Source organism: Plectropomus leopardus, chromosome 19, assembly GCF_026936395.1.
Source record: "Plectropomus leopardus strain MGB_pleo_1.0 chromosome 19, ASM2693639v1, whole genome shotgun sequence".
Lineage (NCBI taxonomy): Eukaryota > Metazoa > Chordata > Actinopteri > Perciformes > Serranidae > Plectropomus > Plectropomus leopardus.
The window spans coordinates 8,736,137-8,761,732 of NC_142194.1; the positions used below are offsets into that span (position 1 = coordinate 8,736,137).

At 38.6% G+C, this 25,596-nt stretch overlaps 2 protein-coding genes across 2 annotated transcripts in view; one reads left to right on the forward strand and one right to left on the reverse strand.

The window, feature by feature from the left end:
• Positions 1–1,254: 1,254 nt before the first annotated feature.
• On the reverse strand, positions 1,255–14,236 carry LOC121958405 (cerebellar degeneration-related protein 2-like). The gene is made up of 6 exons (XM_042507311.2): positions 13,985–14,236; positions 11,066–11,178; positions 7,958–8,106; positions 7,675–7,845; positions 4,123–4,336; positions 1,255–3,339 (listed from the first exon to the last, which is right to left on the reverse strand). The coding sequence occupies exons 1-6, from the start codon at positions 14,064–14,066 to the stop codon at positions 2,737–2,739; spliced, it is 1,332 nt and encodes a 443-aa protein (XP_042363245.2). The 5' UTR covers positions 14,067–14,236; the 3' UTR covers positions 1,255–2,736.
• Positions 14,237–15,145: 909 nt separating this feature from the next.
• LOC121966723 (neurotrypsin-like) overlaps positions 15,146–25,596 on the forward strand; it is an 84,034-nt gene continuing 73,583 nt past the window's right edge. Inside the window, exons 1-2 of the mRNA XM_088069779.1 lie at positions 15,146–15,532; positions 17,360–17,524. The gene's annotated coding sequence lies outside the window, so the exon portion shown is untranslated. The remainder of the gene's footprint in view (positions 15,533–17,359; positions 17,525–25,596) is intronic.

Here is a 25,596-nt window from a genome sequence, read left to right on the forward strand (position 1 = left end):
TATGTGTTGCTTGGCAACAGTCCGGTCGCAGAACTATTTGTGTTGGCGGAGGCGAATAACTGCTGAAAAACAAACAAACAGCTAAAAAACAGCTTATATCGGTTGTTAGTTTTAGGTCAAAGATGGCGTTAGATGGTCCTGACCCAGTTCTTGCTGGTCTTTGATGGTCTGACATACTGGTGTAACGAGCCTGTCAAGCTCATGGACTAAAGATATAAATAAAAATATAAAGAGCTTTATATGCAGTCTATGGTGCTACTCACATTTATCTCTATGCATAAAAGATGACAGAAGACTTGACTCCTCATGACTGTTTTTTGTCCATACCATAGTATATAAAGTATTTATGTACAGTCTATTGCCTATACTCAAGGACACTGATTTGGTTTTAAAACTAAACCATCTAAACCATCAAAACTTACGCTGAAACACATCTTAAACTGATTACCACCTTAACCATCTCAGCTGGTCAAGCTGTTTTTTTCAGCAGGGAAATCATTAAATAAATAAACAATCATAATCTAATTTCTACTGTTAACTTATTATGGCGCTTGTAGAACAGTTGATTAAAAGATATATCACACTTGAGGTCGTACTGTTATACTGTATATCATCACGGCTGTAATTATATATTCAGTACTACAATGTACTGCAGCGCTGTACATTGTAATTCTGATGTGATCTATTTGTTATTTATTATTTCAATATGATAATCAGAAATGTATCAAAATCCAATTTTGACCTCTATGAAATTCAAAGTAGAAGTGACTATTTCAACACAAATATCTAATATCCTATCATATTTGCTCACAGACTGAGAGACTTTCACTTTTAATTTTATTTAATTCATACCTGACTTACTCCATATTTCTGCTTTTTGTGTTGCAATAGCTGGTTGCACATTTTTACACAACCCCAAATTTGCATGTATTAAAATGTATATTTTCTATTATTTTGTTTAAATTTTATAATGTCACAGCAGCTCTGTTTCCCATTGGGCTCAGGGACGTTACATCTCTAAATGTAATTGTTAAATTAGTTTTATTTTTAGTCGGATGTTTTGAGTGTGTTTGAAGTGCAACAGCGTGTCTGGATGTCTGATGTCAAAGCAGTTTTATTATATTAGATTAAAACTTACATAACTCTCAAGTGTATCAGTGATTCATGATGCCAAGTGACACTGCCTCTATAAATAAAGTTTAATCATATTTTACAGCGGGCTGACTCGGCAAAAAAAGACACGAACCTGCTGTCTCGGCTTGCTTCATGTTTTATGGCTCAGACTTAAACCACGAGGTCCAATCATCATGAAACAGGTAAAAACACATACAGACATACTGCAGATTATTCAAGACACTTGATAATAGCTACATGTGTAAAGTGTCAGAAGAGAATTGATAATGTGCATTTTCTAAAGTGCATCTCAACGTGATTTTACAGACATCTACAAACTGTGTGCAGTCTTAAGCTTAACGAGGAAACACGAACGTCAGGCAGCGAAAACAACAGAAAAGCTGCTGAGAAAAGCTTCTAATCAAACATGATATTTGAATATATCAGGAGGCCGTTACATTATCAAGTACATCGAGTTAGTCTTTTGGTAAACCTCAGAACTTCCCTTTAATATAACATTCACTCACAGTCATCTAACCTATCGTACAATAATCAAGTCTCATTTTTTTTTAGAAAGAAATGTTACAATTACAAAAAAATCCTTATATATTTGAGCACCTTGAATCACCAAAAATATAAAGTCCTTCACCAATGTAACAACTTGCATCAGTTGCTCTTATAGGCGCAGGCAAAACTATCACCAACTGCTGAGAAAAAAAAATAAATTAGAAATTTTACATGGGATCACCAGAGCTCAGTAAACAAATCAAACAGCAGATACAGCATACGTTACAGAGAAGACTTTAAATTATGGATCCATAACTTCCTGATAAGTTTCTAGGAAAACCTGCTTAATCTGGGACATTTGGTTAGTCAGTTGATTAGCTGATCAACACAAAATAAAACAGCAACAATTTAGATTATTAATAATTTATGACATTTTTTAAAGGTCCAGTGTGTTTGATTTAGAGGCATCTAGTGGTGAGGTTAAAGAACTGAAATTTCTCCTCTCAACAAGCAAGGCAAGACATTTTAGCGCGCTAGCTCGGAGATTAAAAAGTGTGGAGATCGAGCTATGAGATAGTTTTACGGTAACACGCAGATAGTGAAAGGGGAGGAGGATTGGCGGCCAATGACTTTTATACACACAGTCTACATCTTGCGAGTCAGACGACTCAATTTTGTGAATTAGCACCAAACTACATTTTAACATCTTTTTCAGGAACCTTTCTTCGAAAAAAAAAAAGTATTTTTAGGAAACTATAGGACCCATAAATTAAAGTGTTAACGAAAAAGGAAGACCCAGAAATGATTTCTTCAGGAGCTTGTTTGTGCAAAGTGAGGTAGAGTGATTGCACAGTAGAGACGGCAGCGTCAGGCACTGGTGTTTCTGTGCAAAATGAGCCACATCTGACACATGAGCTGGTGGAGTTTGGCCTTCTCGTCCCTGCGTCACGCTCGTCTCTTCACCCCTTTGCGTGGCGATCACCATTTCTGGGCAAAGAACGTACAATAAAGTGTAAAGTTAAATAGCTTGACGTGCCGCTGCGAGTCTTTCCAAAGAGTCGCTCTTTAACCGGAAGACATTAATAATATTGCAGCATTGTTTTTGTTTTTTTGGAGCTACTGTTGCAGAGCGTCACCAGCTGAGAGTCTCCCTCTGTTCTCAATCAGGTCCTCTTTGGTTTTCCGAATGCGTGAGAAAATTTCTCGAAAAAGTTCCTTATACTCCGGCTGGTGAAAGTCGTCCTCAAAGTCCTCCATGTCTGTGATTGCGGGATAAGCGGCAGCGGCGAGGGACACGGTCTGGACCGACTGATGAGTCGGCCCATCCTGCTCCTCCTCCTGCTGCCCCAGGTGGCAGCGCCGCAGCAGCTCGTCGTACTTCACCTGCAAGGCACTGTACTGGGCGTCGACCTCGTTGAGCAGCGAGATCCCGCGATACTTCACCACCTCGGCTCGGCGCACGCAGGAGCACTCGTGGTCGTAGATCCTGTCGGGAGAATCGGGCATCTGCGTCCCCTTCATCGGCCGCTCGCTGTCCCAGTGTTTCGGGACCCAGGGGCTTTTCTCTGCGGCCCCTTCGGTCTCCTCCTCCGGGTTGAGGAACATGGAGTTGCGCAGCAGGCTGTGGATGACGTCCGGCCTGGTACATCGCACGGAGGAATCTGATTTCCAGAGCTGACGAAGCTCCTCGGCCTCGCGCTCCAGCTCTGCCACTCTGGCCTGAAACAGAGAGAGAAAAAAGAGACGTTATCAGAGAGGACAAACACAAACAGAGAACATCAAAAGGCGGGTTTCCATTAACCTTCAAATTGCGCAAATTGAAAATGGGAATCTAAAAAATATGCCTGAGGGGGGAAAAACTCTTTCCATGTTTCCACGCTCGCACGAGGCGGTATTTCAGGGGATTCAAAATCACCATATTTCAGAACATTTTAAAGGAAACACTTTTAGAGCTTTTATAGGCCACATGATGCTATGGCTGTGCGCTTGTCGGTAGTAACGAGCTCCCTCATGATGCAGCAGGTGCTACATGAGCTGTTATTGCATCACATAACTGGTCAAAAGTTGAGTGGATCATCCAGAAGTTTTGAATCCACAATTCCTCTGTGAAATTGTCGGCTTTCACCTCCCAGAAATCGTAGCCGCTCCCACGTGTCAGGGGCTTGCCTTTTCAGAATCGCGCCTATGTCACCTTCGTTTGGAAATAATGACGGCTGGTGCGGTGGTCACTTAATGGAAACGCAGTCATCCCGCAATTGTATTTTATCCACATTTTGAAAATATCACCCAAGTTTTGCACAAACCTGTAATGGAAACCCGCCTTCGGACATGTTATTTTAGAAAGACCAAGAGTGAGTCAGTGGTGCTTTATGACAGTGAGCGTATTTTAGTGCCTCTCACTGTGTCCTAACTGGATGTAAGCGTCAGAAATCGTTTCTCGTTTCTCCCTTTACTCGTGTTTTGTGCAAACACGCAGGTTAGAGACGTTTTTGTCAGACAAACCTTACAGCCCTCCATCCCTGCCAGCTGCTGCTCCAGCGCTGCATTTTCCCTGGCGAGCAGCTCCGCCTCTCGCTCAGACTCCTCCCTACGAGCGCGCTCACTGGCGAACTGAGTCTGGAGGTTGCGGAGGGATTGTCGTAGCGACGCCTGCTCCTCCTCGTGCCACGACACGTCAGAGGACTCGAGGCAGTCTGAGTGTTCGTCATAGTCGTACCTGCACAGAGACACAGTCAGCTATAACGATGCATTTATCATACATAAATGTAGTCCTAGGGTGTCTGGTTGGTTTTAAAAAACTGAACAAAAAACTTTAGTATTATAATGACAAGTTATGGTTTTACTGGCGTTATTTGATGGACTATTTCATGACCAGAACAAGGTTTATTTCCAAAAATGCTTTCCATCATTAAATAACAGCAGGTTTACAAAAGCAAAAACAAAATCTTGGGACCTTGACATTCTCAATAATCTTTCATACATTACCATTCATTCACAAATGGTTTCTACTGCAAGAGAGGACCATTTGATACGGTCAAAATCTCCAGAACAGGCGAGCCAATGGACCTATGCACGCTGATAATTTGGTTTGTCTTTCATAACTGAATGAACATTTTATCTTTGCCTTGTTTGCTTCATAATGAGGCAAAACAAAGTCAAAGGTGACAGGAAGTGCACCGTGGAGGGAAATAATGACAACATGTACCAAAGGTCACAAGCCAGGTTCAAAGTCACAACACTGTAGATGCATAATGTGACATTTAAAACTGACAGCAAAGTTTTACTCGCAATAGAAGTCTGGCAAACAGCATTAGGGATTTAATTAATTAATTAATTTTTTAATAATACTGTATTAAAGGTATCAAAAGTACCTTAGTAAAATCATGTAAGTTTCTGAATTTACCAGACTATTCTTTACCCAATTAGTCATAGTATCCATATTACTGATTATTCATCAAAAATTCATTGTGTCAGTATTTTGTGAAAGAACCAATAATCAACCCCACAATGTTGTTGCGTTATTGATCTTAAGGTATTTGGTCAAACATATTGTGATATTTGATTTTCACCATATTGCTTAGCCTTAGTGTACAGTATTTTTTGCTAAAATAAGCAAAACCAATACACAGCTGAAAACGGATTTTAAAAAAAACACACAAAACCGTACACGTTAGACCTTAAAAAAACAGCAGTTAAGGCCAAAACAAGAACACTGAGTGAGGAATCCAGAACTTATCAGAAAAACACAGTAGATTAGAAATCAGCTGAAGAATCAATCCCAGTCCCAGAGAGACACTGAGACATGTTCGCGCTCCTCAGCTCAGACTTTGACCGCTTTCCTTCCAACCTAAGTTCAGTTCAGACATGTCTCATGTCTCTCCGTCTTGTTTATCAGTGAGATTTTAATCCATCTGACCTGGATGTTTTGAGGGAGCAGTCCTGACAGGATTACAGACGTAAGACTAAAGCGAGTGCAAACCTCCGGGCTGAATAATGAAGCCAATGAGTAAGAGCCAGAAACCGAAGTTCCTCTAATGGCCACTTGAAGCCGGCTCCAAGAATCAGGTTCATTCCTGTATAATTCCATATTAAAATGCCAAACTTCACAGCAGAAATTAACACGTTCCCTGCCTGGTACAACGACTCAAGAAATTTTACGAGGGTGAATTTATAACTCAGGCTAAAGTTACGCATAATTAATCCTTTGAAACCTGGATCATCATCAGTATTAGTTTTTTTTTGTGCTGCTTTCAGGCATGTTTCATAAGCAATAACCAACTTAGCAGGACATGTCCAACAAATTGCAAGAAAATAGTAAAATGTGACATGAAAATTACCTAAAAATTAGCTTTAAAAAAGAGGGGGGAGACTGGCAAAATTACCCAAGGAAATATGGAAAAAGGTCCAGAGAACTATATTCATGATTATATTAATTTTAGGTTTATAAATACGTTACATAAAATATGATAAAATATATAAAATAAATACATTGATTTTTTTAAAGAAGTTTTTGTAGCATTTTTTTGTTGTTTGTTGTTCTTCTTATTTTCAGGGAATTATTTTCAACCTTTTAAAAGGTTTAATTTCTTGCTAATTTTTGGGTCACGTCTTGCAAAGTTGTCCGTTGCCTTCCCCCCATGTTTTTAAAAGAAATCAAACCAATTTGCCCGAAGGGTTAAGAGCGTGGCTGCTTTGAGTGACAGGCTGTCTGTAAGGGGTCTGTGAGTCAGATCCGTCTGTCTCCTCAGCTCCACCCTCTTATCCAAATACGGTCACTTCTGGCTCCAAAAAAACGAGATGGCGACGGCCAAACTTGGAGCTTCAAAATTGGAGACCACCAACAAACGGGTCACAGTAACTTCATCTGTGGACTAAACGGAGGCGGTGAATGAAGCTGTCACACCACCACGGTCCAGGCCAAAAGGAAGTGACCACAGCACGAACAGCTCAGAGAAAGACTCGCTGAGGAGAAAATGTGGCCAACTGCCAGCGAGAAGGATTAGCACACACAGAGGAGCGCTAAAGCCAGGAGGACTCAGTGGAGGATTTGCTGCTTCCCTTTTTGAAGCTTACAAAGAGCTTCTGGATCAGTTACAAGGGATTTAAGATGTTCACAAGGTTCAGGAATAAGTTAATAATAAAAGCTTTTTTTAGGCTTACTCTTTTCTTTGGAACATCAGTTCTCTTGTGCTATATTCAGGTGGCTTTCGCAAGCATGTAAACCTCTGAAACCTCGGCAAACTGGTTTGATTTCCCTCTGAAAATTGGGGGGGGGGCAATAAGCAACTTGGCAGGACGTGACTACAAATTACAAGAAATTGGTAAAAGGTGAAATGAAAACAAACTGAAAATAAGTTTTAAAAAAAAGGAAATTAATTAAAAAAAAAACTTTCTTAACTATATAAATTTTTTGGCACTTTGTTTTCTGTTTGTTTTTTACTTTTCTTTTTTGTGATAATTATGATAATTTTTTTTTGCTTTCTACTTAATTTCTTGCAGATTTTTTGGTCATCTCTTGTGAAGTTACTGCTTTCCCTTTTCTCATGTTTTTAAAAGAAATCAAGCCAATTTTCCTCAGAACCCCCGAAAAAAAATCTTTTAAATTGCTTTGTCTTCTCCACAAACACCCCCCCCCCCCAAATATATTCAACTTACACTCATATAAAACAAGACAAGTAGCAAATTCTCACAGTGAAAAATCTGAAACCAGTTTAGCATTTTTGTTTGATAAATAACTTAAATGAATCTTTCTGTAAAATTGTTCATTTATTTTCTGCATTGCAATATATAGATCAACCAACTAAACTCTTTATTTATGTTTCTTTCAATAATTCATTTTTTAAATTAAGACATACAGTATGAAAAAAATAAATAGTGAAAAGTGTCCATTAAAAGTTCAGCCAGCCCAATGTGATGTCTTCAAATTGTTAGTTTTGTCTGACCAACAGACCCAAACCTCAAATATTCAATTAATGATGAAAACTGAGGTCTGTCCACCAACTGATTAATAAACCATGCTCTCTTGATATAAACACAGTATTTAAGTTTTCTCACCTGAGTGTGTTTTGCAGCTCTTTCAGGCAGGACACACTCTGCGTGCTGCGAGGCGGCCACTTCTGTCTGTGCGGAGGCTTCAGAGGCTGAGAGGGACTCAGCTTCATCTGCTCCACCTGATGTTGCAGCTCCTCCACCTGCGTCTGCAGCAGCTCCACCGTCTCTATCAGCCTGAACAGAGACAACGCAGCTGTTAGGTGAGCAATGAGGCACATTTCAGTCCAGAAGACTTGGAAATCTGTTTATAATCCTTGTTTTTGGAACTGATAATTTCACGTCTTACCCCTGGATCTTCTGCTGGGCCGTCCTGTTGTCCTGAACCAGTTTGTGGTTGCTGTGCTCCAGCTCTCGGGCCGACACGTCCAGCTGCTCGTACACTTTAGCGTGCTGGTCGTTGACCTGCCTGAGGAGGTCCACCTGCTTCGTCAGGTACTGGGGGAGACAACAGACGGACACGAGTAACACGTGAGTGACAGTTTGTTGTTCATCATCTGCTGAGATCTCTGTAATAACGGCACATCCATGCTATTATTCCCATTATTGTTATTATTATTACTATTACTATTGTCAGGGGTGTAACAATACATTGATCTGGAACAATATATTGATTGAATGATCAACGATTCAATATTATCGATGCAAAGTGAAAACATGTCATATCATGTTAGGATATGCCTTTATTTTGAAATCCCCATTGCGTGTCTATGGCATTATTTCAATCCGAGCCCCTTTCTCATTCACATTCGAACAGTGGCAGAATATTGAAACAGAAAATCACTGATATCATCTCATATCGATCGCAGGGCCTTGAAATGAATCAAATCAAAATCATATCAAGGCAGACTTTGTGATATAAGCAAATATATTGTCGTCCAAAGAAAATAATAGAATATTGCATTGCGGTGAAATTTGTATTTAGTGTTCATACTGGAATTTCTAACCACTAATATATTTAATATGTATCAATACCACAGTGTAAATTAACATTAAGGAAATGCAGGTTTAAAAAAATGTATTAAAAGATAAAGATACTTAGACTATAACATGACAACGACAACTTTTATTTTCATGGTTAAAAGCAGAGAGCAGACTGAAACTTTTACACTAAGACAGCAAGAAAGCGCTCTTTTTTGTTTTTTACAACACTACTAATGATTTATGCTCCTAATTATTACTTTATTTCCACTGACACGCAATATAAAAACAATAAAACTTTAATATTGCAACACATTTTATACAAAAAGATTCAAGAAAAAAGAGGATCAGTATCTTTTGAAAAAGAGACAAATAAAGGAGAGATTAATGAATGAATAAAACTAACAGTAAATAAATGACAATTAATACTGAGGATGTGTTTCAAGTTTTCTTTTAAGAGTTGTAAGTTGTGTGATGGACTTTGACTGTAATCACCACAGCTTTGAAAAATCCGGCCTTTCACCTCCATTTCCTAAATCTGAATGGTTATTTACTACAAACTTAAAAAAATCAATCATAAATCTGTCAGACTACCAGCAGTCAATAGTTTCTAATCATTAAAATCATTATTATTGTTATTATTAATTAGATGCTAATTATGTTTGTTCTGTAGATTTTTTTCACGATCATAACAGCAAAGAAATAAAAGTGTAGCCTGAAAGAAATGTAAAGAGAAAATCTAATGTTTGTGTTTCCCCTTAAAACCTGAATGTCTCTACATTAGTGTCTCCTTTGAGTCACAATTTCCTTAAGAACAGGTTATCTTATCAGCCTGCGAGGACACTCTGAACCTTTCCGTCATCTAATCTGTCTGCTGAAAATCAGAAACAACCACCGAACAGAGACACCGGCCCTGCAGTGATAGCGACACTGAAACATCAAACTACACGTCGGACATAAAGAGTCAGATGTGAATTAATAACACGTATGCCCAGTATGTTTAACTTGGTCAGGTTAACTGTATTTTATAGATTGTTGTTTATGGCTTCATTATTTTATTCCGGTTAGGAGAGGCCATAATTAAAGACCGAGATAATGAATTGCAACACAGGTCACGATCTGGAATCAGACCTGTGACGTCACGAGTATCCAGCACAGGTCTTAAGAGATTAACTCTGAGTGTCCGCAGCAGAGCCGTGGAGGGAGAGATTTAGTGCCAGGCGGACCTTACTCAATGAAATTAAAACTGGACGTCAAGTCTGGAAAATCTGCAAAACCTGAACTAATGACTCTGTCTCTGTAATGCTAAATAAACCCGTGAATTTACGGTTTAACACAGCATTCAAGGAGACACCAGTGCTTCATGAACACTGTCCCCTCTGCTTTACAGAATATCCTGGTTCCTAGATAAAGATGCAAAGTGATAAAGGTAGGTCTCTTTAGGGACTGTTCGTTATTTATGGGGGGGTGGGGGTGCAACATTGAGAGGGCATTTGATTTTTTTATTTTGGCTTAGGGGAGCTACATTTAACTTTAAATGGTCATTTTTTTGCATTTTTTGGCATTTATTTTAAATCTCAACCTCAAATCCTGGTGGTGGGTTTAAAAGGCATTTCTATTTAAGAATCTCCAAAATAACACAATTTATATTATAGCCAGAAACTATAAAAAGAAAAAATTATTGTCAAATTTTCACATTTAACAGTTCTTGAACAAATTATGTGCAATGTAGATTTCTGTCTTACTAAATTTCACATTTCTCATTTTGCCTAAAGTTAACTTGTTGGCAGCAGATACTGTATAAAGCTTTCAATTCTGTGGTCCTGCATAAAAATAGTGGGAAAATGCAGGGGCAGACTGATATTGTGGAGCAAACTGGAGCAAATATTCTAATACAGTGTAAACCTAAACTCATATTATTTTTTTTAGGTGGCTAAAATGTGTTTTGCTGCAGCCCCGTCAGCAGCAGGACACTGCTGAGCTTCACTGTTGGTAGATTTAGTTTGTCAAAAACGTTTTGCAAAGCAACACAATTCATAAAATAAACACAACTCAAACGTCAGATAGGTCAGACCACCATGTTTAACTCTAAATCTTTATATGTAACAATTATGACTTTAAATGGGGACAGAATTAAACGAGTTTGTCAAATTTAAATATCGCAGCATTTCAAAACAATGGCCAGTTTTGTCCTTGGAAGTAAGTCGTTAGCACCATGTTACTGTTGTTACGATGTACAGTGCTTCACTCCTGTAATGTTTACTCCTTGCATTGGCTCTAATATATATGTTTGGTGTTAATATATAATGAAAATATTTTTAAAAAGAGGTTATTTATAGTGGTGGGAGGTTCATGTGTTCTCCCCAGTCAATCAGGGACACTTAAGGAAAAATATCTGCCTCAGGATGGGTCATAAAATAAAAAGAACACATCCGAGCCACCTCCCTCCTCTGATAAATAAAGAACAGTCCCTTACCTCGATCTCCTGCAGCTGCTCCTGGTTGGTGGAGTACATCTGCTGCAGGCCTTGCTCCAGCTCCCTGTTTCGCTCCAGGAGAGACTTCCCGAGCTCGGCTGCAAGCTGCAGGTCTGCAGGAGAGACGCAGTGAGGACGCATCAGTGAGGACGCATCAGTGAGGACGCATCAGTGAGGACACATCAGTGAGGACACATCAGTGAGGACGCATCAGTGAGGACACATCAGTGCTTCAGTGCTCACAGTTCGGTCTCAGCGATGGAAACACGGAGACTTCACTGTACAAGCAGCTTTGTGAGGCAGGAATCCAGTAACCCACTTTTTTGAATTTGTGCCACAAGGTTCATCCACCGTGATGAGCTGAATATTTAAGAACTTAACCCTTTGAAACCTGAAAAAATAGGCCTGAATCTTTTCAAGAACATAAGAATACAGTAACTTTACAAGAAATTACCCAAAATATTGGCAAGAAATTCAAGTTGCAGAAAATTACCCAAAAGTTTGAAAAAAAGAGAGAGAAAAGTTAAAAACAAAAACAAAAACAAACAAGAAAATGACCTGAAAATAGAACCGAAAAGAAAACAAAACTTTTTTTTCTGTAACATAATTTCAAATACATATAATAATTTGAAATAACATTCCTTTTTTTGGTTAATTTTTAGTAATTCTCTCTATTTTTTCTTTTTCAGGCTATTTTTTTGTCACCTTTCACTGATTTCTTGCAATTTGAGGGACATTTCTTGCAGAGTTGCTCATTAAGGTTGATTAGGAAGGACTCCTGGTTAGGGACTGTACTTTATTTATCAGACGGGGTTGTTGCGATGTTATTTTTTTCTATCTTTTTCTGGAGCTACATATATTTTTCCTTGTCTCAGTAAGTGACTGGGAGTAAATGCTCAAACTCCTTCCAACGTGAACAACCAACATAAATAACCATATTTTACAGTTTCTGTGACAAATGGTGTGATTTTGGAGATTTTTAGAGAAAACATGCGTTTCAAACCCACTTGCATGTTAACCCCTTGCGGGTGTGTCGTGGGTGTCAGTTTCTTTAAACTAGACTTCAGAATCCATTCGTTCAATTGTCCTGTTGTCAAGAATTTTGGTCCTTTGAAAGTTACGACATCTACGAAATTGATCACGTTGTCAACAACTACGTCCTTCACTTTTGTTGATGGATGGTGATTGGACAAACTGGTCAAATTCTACCCTGGAGTCAGCTCATACGACCCAAATGTCGTGTTTTTAATGGGGATTTAACGGAGATTCAGGAAAACATGAAAATGTTTGCATATGAGGGTGCAAACTTTTTATCAATCAGTAATTTGTAAAAAATATTTGTCAAACTCAAAACCATTACTATTTAAATTCATGTCTAGTAGTTTGATTTAGTGTCTGTGCGGTCTTTTAGGATCTGGAAATTTCCTGAAACATTTTTGAACTGCTTCACAGCATGATTATATTCAGTATTTGTATAGATACTATCAATGGTAACTGAAGTTCTGTATTTTTCTCAGAAATTATGCACGACCCTGAACAACTAGGATGTTTGTTTCACTATCACAGTGTGACACAATACGACCTGAAGGTTTCTCAAATCTCCATTGTTAAGGATCTTTGTGAATTTTGGTAAAAAGTTAAACATTTTGCACATGGATCAGTACTACCTAGAAGGTTTGGTTTTTGGTTTTTGTTAATGAAACCTTCCATACACATCTGATCTCAAATTTGAGTGAATATTGCTACTTGACTCGTATTGTTCAGCTGTCTCTGGGCTTCCCATAAATATTATTCCCTTTCTATAATGACAACAGCACAACCTTTCTCAAATAAATATAAAATACGACCATTTGAAGTTTAACGTCAATCCTCTAAGCCAAGTGAAAAAACAGAACTTCCTCCAGATTACTTAAATGTTTTCTGAGTATATAACAAACCCCTCACAGGGTCAACAGATTATCAGCCTGACCCAAATTTGGCATTTTGCAGATTATCTGTATTTTGTTTTAATGATCGACAATACAACTAATTACTTAAAAAGCACAAAGAAAGTGACAGCATGGGAGAAACTTTTAACTTTGTTAAACCCCAGGGATCTATTTTTATTTATTCATTTTTTAATTTAAAAAGTTGCTGAGAACTTGCTGTATATGATGTTGAACATTTCAGTTTCGATAAAACATTTGCTAAAGGCATTTACACAAAGTTTTGTGTTGGAGTTTGTTATATTCCAAATTCTAAACATTTACAGAAGGATTTTTAGTTTTATTGAAAATGCATATCGCTGCCAAATATTGCTTTTCTAACTCTTTAACTACTAATAATTGGTATCTGTATCAGCATTGAAAAACAGTATCGGTCAACCCCGAGTCCCTTACTTCTTGTATTAACTGACCTGACTCAATTATGCCCGCCTCCTCTTGCATCTACCATTTAAAAGATCCTAAATAATTAATAAAAATGACACATCTGGATAAGAATATAAAACATTATTGGGGAATATGACACGCAGACCTCTAAACTTCAGTGATAACCAATGAAAGAGGTGAAAGAAGTCAGTTCAGACAGACCTTTTCTTTTTTTTTCCCACCTTGCCGCATATGTGTGTGTCCTGCTGACTCCTGCCTTTTCCCGCAGCATGTCAAGGTGTTTTATTTCCACTAAAAACAGCCTGTAGACTAAATAAAACACCCTGACTGAAAATAATTTATATCATACGTTCAAATAAATGCATAGAAATTCCTGCAAATTTAACCTCCCGTGCACATGCAGGGTTTTATAATGAGTTTGCATTGTGATGCACGAAATAAATGTCCCATATTACAGCTTTAATGTCCCTATTTGTGCTATTTGCATGTAATTCATATGGATGGCTTTTTCAGTACGAGTCCAGAGACAAAGACTGAGAGGAAACTGTACCATGCTCAAGGTCTTGCTTGTCGTACCACGGTTCCTCCTCCTTGATCTCAAATTCTTGCTCCACAATCATGTCTGTCAGCATCTTCGCGGTTGATTTCAGTCACACAGTCTGAGGATGAATCCGCTTTTTAAACATGACAAAACGGCAGCAAACGGCTCAGTCCGCGTCCTTCCTGCCGCTGCCTGCACGCCTGCAGCCGGCACCGGTGTGCGCGCATCTCCAACCAGACACACAGACAGACGGACAGACAGCTCGCTGCTGACGTTACACTGCCGCGTGCAAGGTGTGTTTCCGGTTTTGAATTTCAAAATACAAGCAGCTGTGGTAAACATGCAGGTCAAATATTGGTGGTAATACGTGCTTATTTTACGAAATTATATTGATACTAAAGACCAGATTGCCTGTTTTTCTCATGTAGTGTAGTGTACATTTTGGCTTGACATAAACAGATAAAATATCTAATTTCCAGCTTCTGTCTCTAACGGTATGATTTTTGAAAAATAAAAATAATTCTCTATTGTAATGTAATTAAATGTTTGGCAACATTTTTTAATACATGGGAGCAGAATCCTGAAATCATTCCGCGTTTTTTTTCCTTGAATGAATTTAAATTGGAGATAAAAAAAAAATGCTAAAAGGAATAATAGCATAAAGGTTAAATGATATATGATATTTTATGACATGATATATTATTAAATAAAAAAACCCACTGTGAGATACTAAAATAAACAGATAAATTCATTTATTTATTCTAATGTTGAGTTATTTGTTATTATTATAAGTAGTAGTATTTTTATTGTACTTTTTTCCCCTTTCTTGTTTGCAGTTAAACACACTTCTTTTGTAAAAAGTTTTCAAATTTGTATTTTGAGATATTTACATTTGTTTTCTTTACGGTTCACTTATTTACATTTATTTTAAAAATAGTATAACATAGAATCGTTTTTTTATTTATTAATGATTAATCAATTAGCCTAAGCGATTGACAGAAAATGATTTGGCAACTATTTTGATAAACTTACTTTATTTTATTTTTGTATTGGATACGTCACGCGCAAACAACAATGCGCATGCCCAACGTTGGTTACCTGTTGCTCAGCTGCAGCCTGATTGGCTGTTTGCAAACGCTGTAGCTGCCATTTGCTTGCACCTGTCAAAAGTTTGTATTTGTTTTTGAGAAGATAGTAACTAAACGACGTCAGTTATCTTCTACAACACAACTATAAAAGTCTTTCTCTTGGAGAAAAAGTCGAGTTTTAACACCGCGGTGTCCACCTGCGGGATTTAGTTTCAAACCAAACCTCTGGTAAAACAAAAAAAAAAGTCAGATTAACATGAGGTGATTTTTCGGGTATAAAATGGCGATCTACTATCTTGTCAGAGGAGACGTTTTTGGGGACTTCGTGTGTAGTTCGGAGGGGAAATATTGTCAAAATGGGACTTTGAGGATCTCTAAACATTTCTCTGAGGATTACAAAACATGACGTTTCAGGACGACGCGTAAACAAACGCGATGAAGCAGCGTGACAGCACGCTGAGGAGGACAGGTATGTGATCAGCTGAATTACTGCATCACCTGTTAAACTGGCTGTGAAACTGAATGATTTAAATCATGAAATCATCATCATGGGCGGATTATGATGCACAGATATGCATCAGGCCACACCATCTTTGCAAAACAGCAGCAAAACACTCACAAACAAATGATGGTTTTGTATCTCTTTGTAGTCCCTATGTATCTTTTTGTGGTAATTTTGTCTCTTTCTGTGGGTATTGTGTCTCTTTGTGGTAATTTTGTGGGGGTTTTTTTGTCATTTTGTAAGAGTTTTGGTGTCTTTTGGGGTCTCTGACGTTATTTTGTATCCTACTGAGGTGATTTTTTTGTCTGAATGAGATATTTTTGTGTCTTTTTAGTTGTTTTGTGTCGCTTTGTAGTTATTTGGTATTCCCGTGTTGTCATTTTGTGTCTCTTTGTGGTTGTTATTTGTCTCTGCAGTAATTTTGTGGGGGGTTTTTTTTGTCGTTTTGCTCCCTGTTTATATCTTCTCTTCTAAGAGTCGTTTTAATTGACATAATTTTGTCTCTTCTTTGTGTCTTTTTTAGTTTTGTGTCGCTTTGCAGTCATTTTGTGTCTCCTTTTGGGTATTTTGTGAGTCTTTGCCAATGTTGTGTTATTTGTTGTTGTTTGTTTTGTGTTTCTTTGTTAGTTTTTGTAGTTACTTGGATCTCTGACATAATTTTGTGTCTTACTGAGGTAATTTTTTGTCTCACTGAGATATTTTGTGTCTTTTTTATTTTGTATCACTTTGTGGTCATTTTGTGGTTATTTTGTGTTTCTAAAGGAGAGTATACTCACTTCCTGCTTTGCAAACTACCCATCTATCTAAAAGTACACCCACCTCACCAACTGCTACTACACCACTGGCTGTGCGTCTCTTAATGGTTATTTTATGTCTTTTTGCAGTTTTTGTTGTTGTTGTTTTGCCTGTTTTTATTGTGTTGTGTCTCCTTGCAGTTCCTTTGCATCTCTCTGTGTCCCCTCTATGTCTCCCTGTGTTCATTTTGAATGTCTTTGTGGCCGACACCTGTAAATTTCACACTGTGCATTTAGTGTAGTAGTTCAGTGATGGCTGCTTGTTTTGTTTTTTTGAACAATGGTGAATGTTGTGCGTTTATTTTGAAAGGTAGATGGCGTAATTTCCGGCGTAGACCTGTGCGTCTCTATTATTTTGACCGTCAATTCACTACACCTGCTCCTCTGTGTTTGGTTCCTCCCGTGGAAACTGCAGCGCGCAGTCTAGCCCTGAGTGACCACAAGGAGGCGCTGCAGCCACAAAACAGACATATATTGCATATTACATTACATACATGTAATATGCAATATGGGTGTACATGGAAAAGGGCAATGAGCAAATTGCAAGATATTACTATATTTAAAAACATATTTTTAAAATGCTCCCAAAACCACATTTATAATTATCATAATTATATATGTATATATTTATTTATTTTTACAAAATTATTATTATCATTATAATTATTAAGCACTTTTTAAGTCATGGCCTTGTGTGTTTTTATTATTATCATGATGATGAAATTACTTTTAGGTAATTTTCTTGTGCTTCTTCTCGTGCTTTTTTACATTTTTTGTTTGCTGATTTCTGAGTCACTTCTGTTGTTTATTGCTTTTTCCTCATGTTTTTGAAAGAAATCAAGCCAGTTTGCCCACTTTTAAAAGGATTAAAGGAAATATGGCTAATTTCTACAGTAACCCATGGAAGCCTGTTTGTATGTCCATATTTAAAAATGCTACAGTTGCTATAAATAACAGGTGCATACAGATTTGTGATCTCACATAGCTGCTTTTTTTTCAGGGCTTGTTTTCTGGCGCTGGCGGCGCTCCGTGAAGCTGTTGACTAAGAGGCAGAAGGTCGTCATTGTTCAGAGGCGTAGAGAGTGAGAGGGGATGTTTTTGACTTCTCTTCTGTAGCTGACCCCTCCTGACAGTTGCAGTGGGACGTCAGAGCAGCAAACTGAAAGTAGGTGCAACACAAAGCTCCTTCAGACAGGAGAAACATGTCGATGGTTGAGTCATCTTGCAGAGAGGGAGAGTTTTTTTACTTCAAGTGGTCGAGGTGGGCAGGGACAGAGAGGATGAGATGCTTTCAGGATTTTTTTTCTGAAATAACTGAAATCTTTTGGCTTTGAATTCTCTGGCAGTAAAACGTCCTCAGGAGTAGGGTTGGGCAATATGAAGATATATCGTATCAAGATATTACACTATACGTTTCCTTAGATATCGGATATTGTAATGCCATGATATGAAATAAAATAGCATTTTTTTATTCTAAAAGGTTGCATTACAGTAAAGTGATGCACTTTCTCAACTTATCAGACATTTCCACTTGTTTTGATAATTGCCTTTACCCACTTAGTCATTTTATCTAACTTAACTATGAATATTGATCAGAAATGGGGTTGTGTAGATATTTTTTTTGACCAGTAGTTATTCCTACAATATTGCCTCATCAAAGAGGGTATTTGGTAACAAAAAAAAGTAATATTCGAGTCTGTCTGCCAGTTCTAGCATTAATGAAGAGCATAAAACCGTAGTTGTCAAGTCTACAAGTGTGCACTGTTAGATTTTTTTCTTGTTTTGAAGTTTGTAGTCTGACATTTTGTTCTTTTGGGGAAAATAAAAGCACTCAATCATTTTTCTAAGATGTATAGTACCTTCGGTTTTTAAGCAGTTTTCATTAAAAGCACCAATTCAATGAAAAGTACTCGTAAGCTGCATTATTATGGTGTGTATTCTCAGCAGTAGGTGGCAGTGTAGTTTCAAAATATGGGCTAAAATCCCTGTAGCTCAATATCCCACCATGAAAGTCTGTCTTCATAACAAAGGAGACACTCAGTATTTATTTGAAGACATTAAAAGAAACAGGCATGGAATTAGCATGTTTTTTTTATTATTATTTTTCCTAAAACAACTAAGCATGTTGAGATAGACGAGACCACAGAGAGTTGATCCACAGAACAGTTAAGACACAGCTTTGATCAGCTGCACAGTCTGATTTCACTTTCATTATCAGACGCAGACAGATGAATTCATTCTCCACGGTGGATGTTTGCTCTGAGAAACATCCTGCCCGCTGATGATAAACGATGTGCCACTCTAGACGCCAGAGGACGATGATGATGATGATGATGATGATGATGATGGTGCTGCGTCAACCTCTTCACCGTCTTGTTTCTTCCATCGTTTTTTTTATCCCTTAAATTCACGCAAAACAGCCGTCTGTTTATTTGTAATGTGTGACGTTGTTTTAAAATTTCTAAATTCATTCATTTATCTTTTTATTTGTAGCCAAAAGTATGTGGACACCTAAACAGCCGGCTGTGTGATTGCTGAACGTCTCATTTCCTTATCGTTGGCTTTAATCTGCTGCTATGACAGCTTCCATTTGTCTGAGAAGGCTTTCCATAAGATTTTAGTACCCGGCTGCAGGGATTTTGTCCTGTTCAGCCACAAGAGCATTAGTGAGGTCGGGCACCGAGATAAGGACAGACTTGTAGTCGATGTTCCAGTTCTTTCCGTAGGTGTTGGATGGTTTGAGATTGGGACTTTGTGCAGGTGTTGCACCTGATTGACAGAACAAAACATTTTTTATTTTCACGTTGAAACAGGAAAATTTCCTCAAAATGTGGCCACAAAGTTGAAAGTGTGCTATCATCTTGAATTAAGTAATTGTTTGCTGGAGTATTAAAGGTCCAGTGTGTAGAATTTAGAGGGATATATGCAATGTATGCACCACCATGTTTCTACAGGAGCCCAGAGTGGACAAACCGAACACTGGCTTTCAATAGGGCCCTCTGCATTTTCACTTCGGCCACCGTAGTTAGCTGCCCTTCTATGATGAGATGAGCAGCTTAAGAAAACCACTGAAATTTTAAAAAGTTTTTGTATTATTTAATATTATTATTCAATCACAGAATATATACATCTTTTTGTGAAACCAACCGATCAAAAAAGTCCAACTTTTCAACTATTTGAAATGATGTCATATCTTTCAATGTTAAACATGTCAATGCTTGAATATCTTCTGCATTTTTTTAAGGTGCTTTCCGTCATCATCAGCAGTACTGTGTTTGTGCCAATTAAAAAATGTTTGTATGCAAAACTAAGAGAGTGAAAATTATAAATATCATACCTGTTAAACATCAGGGGCTGTATTCACAAACATTTTGGGAATACTCTTGTGGGCAAGGAAGGGAAATATTTTTTATCTTACTGAAGAGGTGTGGTTGACATCGTTGCTAGGTATGATGACTTGTTTTAACGTGTGTGATTGGTTGTCACAGACGTGCCCTTTTTTAAGCCTGCAAGGTGTCGACAACCAGAGGAAATGAAATGAATTGCATCACAAAATGAGATTGAACGCACTTTGTGTGTGATTGCAGGGTTGCATGTTTCCAGTAGCAAATATCTTCATGTTGTGATCACTTTTTTCTGGCAATATTTCGTTATTGCTTTGGGTTAGAGATGTGGGCGCATCTCTACAGAGATCAACCGCAAACATTATCGCTGCAAAATCTAATCTGTAGCATTTCATCAACTCACTGTCACCCAGTGTTTGAAGAAGTTTCTCCCTCCTCCTTTTATTTCTCCCTTTTTCTCCTTTTCTGAAGAAACTCTTAAAAGTCCTCCTTCCAACTCTCAACAGTTTTTCACCTCAGGAGCTTTCTTAAGATTAAGATGCTTTGTGAATAACTTTTATCTTTACTAGGACCTAGTGTTAATTTTAGGGAGAAATTCTTAGAAAAACATCATAGTTTTAAGAATTTTCTTACAAATTCGTCACTAGGAGCAACTCTTTGTATTAGAAAGCTTTGTGAAAACAGCCTAAAGATTACCATTGCCAGCATGGTGACATTAGCATTTATCCTTAGCCACAGCCTCACAGAGCTGCTGAATCTTTCTAAGAGTTCAGCAGTTGAAATAATATTGGGAGACATTTTTAGTGGGAAGCCTAAAAAGCCTCAAGACAATAAAGATAAAAAGAATGTGAATCTTCCCGTATTTGTCACAGAGGTTTTATCTCTTATTCTGTTATGAGAGTATAGACTGGCAATTAATTTCTCCCATTAAAGAAACAGATAGAAAGTTAATAATGCAATATAATCAACATTACGACCCAAGAATAAAAGTTTTATTTTAACGCTTTGAATTGTGGAGTGACATCTCTTTTCTTGTGCTGCGTTCAGATGCTGTTTGCAAGTATTTAAACCTCTGAAAGGGCAATGAGCAATATGGTAAGAAATGTTCCATATATTGGAAGAAATACGTAGATTTAGATTTATTTATTTTTTTAAGCCAGGGAAAAATATTCAGAGGAAAAAAGAATAAAGCTAGGGAAAAATAATATTTATAATTATGCTTATTGCATCTTTTAAATTGCAATTGTAAAACCTCAGGAAGAGCGACTGAGGAGGGATCCCTCCTTCAGGACAGACAGATGTGCAATAGATGTCGTAAAAAAACAGAAATTACAGCAGATGACAAAATGATGCATAGGAAAGACAAAGAAAGAGACAGAGGGAGAGAAAGGGAGAGAGATGCACTGCGACAGTATAAGTAATATAACAATAGTAGTAGTACTAAATATGAACAGTACAGCAAAAAACAAACTTCCACTGCAGAGCTGGAGGTAGTTTCTCTTTCAGCCATGCTTATTGATGCTGTGCACAACTGTCTGGTGTCATTATGTCGACAAGTCAATATATTGCCAGTATGACAATATTAATTTTTCATATCATATGAATATTATTGTGTATGTATTAGCGTGAAAGATATATGTAAAAATGGAGGACACACCCCTGCTTGCGCAGTAGCGATATCCATGGTGTTGGAGTTCCTGCCAAAATACCCGTCCAACCACTCGCGAGCGGCTCCATTGAATGGGAGCGCACGGATTGGTCACAGCTGCCAATCATGGTGGAAAAGCCCCCTTTCATTCGTTAAAACCGAACTTATCATAAAAACAAACACTTGAACGAACATCATGGTGATGAGAACTACCTTTAGTGCCAGAAACCATTTTTAGGAAAAATGTATTTGGCATGTACTTTGAGTTTTAGTTTGGCCCAAGTCCATTTATTAACATGGAGGGGCGGGCTTTAAGACCTTTACTGCAGTCAGACACCAGGGGGCGATCAAGATTGAAAAGTTACACTTTTTGGGGAGCTGTCACGTTGTCCATCTTTATATAAAGTCTATGCCCGCCCCCATACAGTGTCACTAACCAGGAGGCTGAGTCACATCAGATTTTTATGAACAGATTGTGTTTGTCAGGTCGGAGCCGCCACGGTTACATCTCACTATAACTCACAAACCCCGGGCCAAATTATTCAGCCAGGTTGAGGATTAGCAGCTGTAACATCACAAGCTTCTCCTTTAAGGCCTCTTAGCTCCAGCCTCTTTCATCTCACATGTGTGCCTCTCCCCTTTCTGTGCTCCACCCTCAGTGTGTTCCCTCTCTTCCCATCCTGTCCTCCGCCATCCTCCTGATTTCTCCATCTCTGTTTTGCGGCTGTCAGCGAGATGAGAGAAAAGGCAGCGCAGGAAGCAAGAGCTCTCTGCAGGGACTCGGCTTCTCAGAGTGATAAAATAGCTGTGATCTTTTTTTTTTTTACTGCAGAATCAACAGTCTGTGTTTTCCCCCACTATCTACACTTACACCCGTGGCATTTTTACTTTTATTGATGTTGTTTTGCCTTTTCATTTTGGATTTCAAGGGGTGTTATATGCCAAACGGCAGAATGGGACCCAGTGCTCTCCTTTAGCCCTCCTGTTTTTATCTCTAGAAGTGTTTTCAGATGCAAAACAAGGTGCCCAATCATGTTTACTGTGTGGCTTCTTAAAGCAGCACAATAAAGGTTTTGCAAGTGAAAGGAAGTCCGATAAACTGAGGGAGGAAATTGAAATATTACAGGCGAAGGTTCAGGCAAACGAAAGATTACCACTGTGCTCACCAACCCATTCACACATTCCTCCTCTTCCCCGCAGCGATTTGGGTTAGTGATGGTGTTCCTTGTTGCCATAGCGTGGAAGCAGTGACATTAATGGGCGGCAGCAACCGGTAATGAGTCGTTAAAAGAGAGATTTGGAGCTTTTACTGATCCGTTTCCATACCAACTGTCTAAGCTGTGGGGGGACTGGATCCTCTCGATGTTTTTGGAGGGGGGGCGAGGAGGAGCTGGGTGTAATGGGATTTGAGGAAGTGCTTCTGGGTAGAACTTCACACACACGACACATATGAGAAAACCTCAGAGTGTGTGTGTGTGTATGTGTGTGTGTGTGCTTGTTTTAAGTTAATCTTCAAAGCTTTTACCGAAATCCATCGTGACAGGCAGAGAGCAGCGAGCCCGCAGCGATTTTAATTTGTTGTGATTTTATATGACTCGTCCCCATCCGTGTTTTTTCTTTTTTTTTTCCCTCCATCGCCCTTTTGTTCTGGACATGTACACAACAAACAGTCAAGGATTGGGAGATATGCTCGCGCTGAGAGGAGCTGCCGCGTTGCCATGACGACCAGGCGTTTGCAAAAATCAGCGTGATGCCAAGTCTCATCCAGGATCACATATGGGCTTGCGTGGGGAATTGAGAAAAAAAGGCAGACATACAAAGATGCTGGCAGAGAAGCAAACAGTCGCACATGTTGTATACTGTATGTGCGTGTGTGTGTGTGCGTGTGTGTGTGTGTAGCAGATATTACTTTATTATTGCACCAGGCCATCCGTGCTGTTTACACACTCAACGCAATAAACAGAAAATTAGGAAGGAGACACATTGGAAAAGAGATAACCAGAGAGAGAAAGATGATCATGATGGTGATAACAGAAATTGGATTTGGTTTAAAGATAGCAAACTTTTATCGCTCAACCCCGAAAGGCATCGTTGGCAGGGGAAACTATGAAACTTAAGAAAAAAAAAGTTTAATTTCACAAGTAATCTCCCACCCTGGGGCCCGTGGGTAAAACAAAACTCTATGAAGTAGATGAATTTAGCTAATCTTTCTCGCACAGCTTCAGGGGATCGCAGAGGCACAGGGATAGAAAATTACACCAGTGCCTAGTTTTCTGCTTACATTTTATGAAACCGGGACATCTCATTCCTCTGATATACTCAGCGTAGATGGTTGTATTGCCTGTTCTCAAACATGGGAAGAAAACGTGCTTTCAAGCAGCATCCAAGAGGAAAATTAGTCTTAGACGATAAAAGGTGTCTCCGTTTAGAGGATGAAAAGAGTGACTGACAGCTGTCTCCTGCTCAGATGTTTCCTGTTGTGTGTTTGGATGAGAAGAGACGTGGCTGATGTTGCCTCAAAATACACCGCTGATGCAGCAGACAGGAGCGATGATGGATGGTGTGTGTGTGTATGTGAGAGGGGAGATGCTAAACTCCTGTTTCACAAAAGCAGTCCATTTAAAGGTCCAGTGTGTCAGATTTAAGAGCATCTATTGGAAGAAATGGTATAATATTCATACCTGTGTTCTCATTCACCCATAATCACCTGAAAATCATTTTTGTCACCTCTCAGTGGGCAGTTTTTATCTACATACAGAGTGAATCCTCATCCATCATGCTGTACAGAAGAAGAGCCACTTGATCATATATTTTATACTTGCTAAAGATGTTTCTGTTGATTTATGACATATAATATAGGCTCTGATTTATTTTAGGATTACTTAACAGTTTCTGTGTGTTTTGAATGGTGCACAGTCGCAGACATCATCATAATATTTCTGTTAGAATACAGGAGAAGCCGTGTGCGGGACAGTTTAGGGGCCGTAGGTGCCTCAAGAAATAAGCTTTTGACTGCTTTATTTTGCCGTTTTATGTGAAGAAAAGGACATCATGTTGGTAGTGGAGCAGACGAGATGTGATTAAGGATGGACTTTGCCAGCTGTATTTTTATTTATTTTTCTGCATTCCAAAATAAACCTCGTCAAAGTTTTTTCCTGCCTCGTGAGTATTTGGATTTTACAGAGTCAAAACCGAGACACCTTGCAGACCACGTGGCCCAGGAACTATAGTTTGTGGAAACGGCCACTATAGACCTGTGATCCACTTTTGGACCATGACCCACCAGTTGGGAACCATTGCCTTTATCCTGCTACTCAACTGACAATGCACTCAATTCCTAATCCCTATCTTTATGGGTTGTGGGTTTAAGGCTGTAATATGCTAAACTAAGACACCATGATAGACATTATTATATCTGTGAAACATCAGCATGTTAGTGTTTTTCAGAATGAGCACGTGCACCCAAGTAGACCCCAACAGAGCTGCAGTAGCTGTAGACTCTGCAGAAAGTTTTTTGTTTATAATAAATGCCGAACATTACCCAGGTCCAAATGTTCAAGAAAATAAATCTCTTTTTCTGAGTTATTTTGCTTAACGCTGCACCTTGGTGTGATTGCATTTTTTAGGGGTTGGGATCTGATAAGTTTAAGGACACACACACAAACTGTAAAAAGCTGAGTTGACCACTTCTCTCCAGCCGCGCAGTCCAACTGCTGAGTGAAGACAAAGCGTCCTGGCAGCTGGCTCTGTTTTTATCTGTACTGATCTGAAATGCTTCTCCTTGGATCAACTTCAAATACACCATTTTTGAAGCAAAGCACTCAGGCAATTTTGTCATCCGCTATAATCAAAATGTGTGTTTTTTTGGAAAGGTTTTTGTCACCATCAGCCAAAATCTTTGCTTTGCTGATTTTATTTCACAGCCAGTTCCTGTTTTGGATGTTTCCTCACAGAGCAGATTATGTTTAGCAGTTATACAAACAGGAGCTGCAGCAGTGACGGAAAGAAAAGAAAAAGGGAAACATTGATAATCGTTTTCCACAATAGTTTTAATTATTGAAGTGACTATTTTTTACTGAAACAGTTTGGAATCTTGAAGCTTACTTTAGTTTAACAATACAGGTGTCAAATTACAGGAAGAAAACGACAGCTTCAGTATCTGTAAACTCTATTGAGCGTGGATGAACGTCATTCTTGCGAAATTCCCCAGTTTCATGCTTTGATGATGGTGGTGGAGAGTGCTGT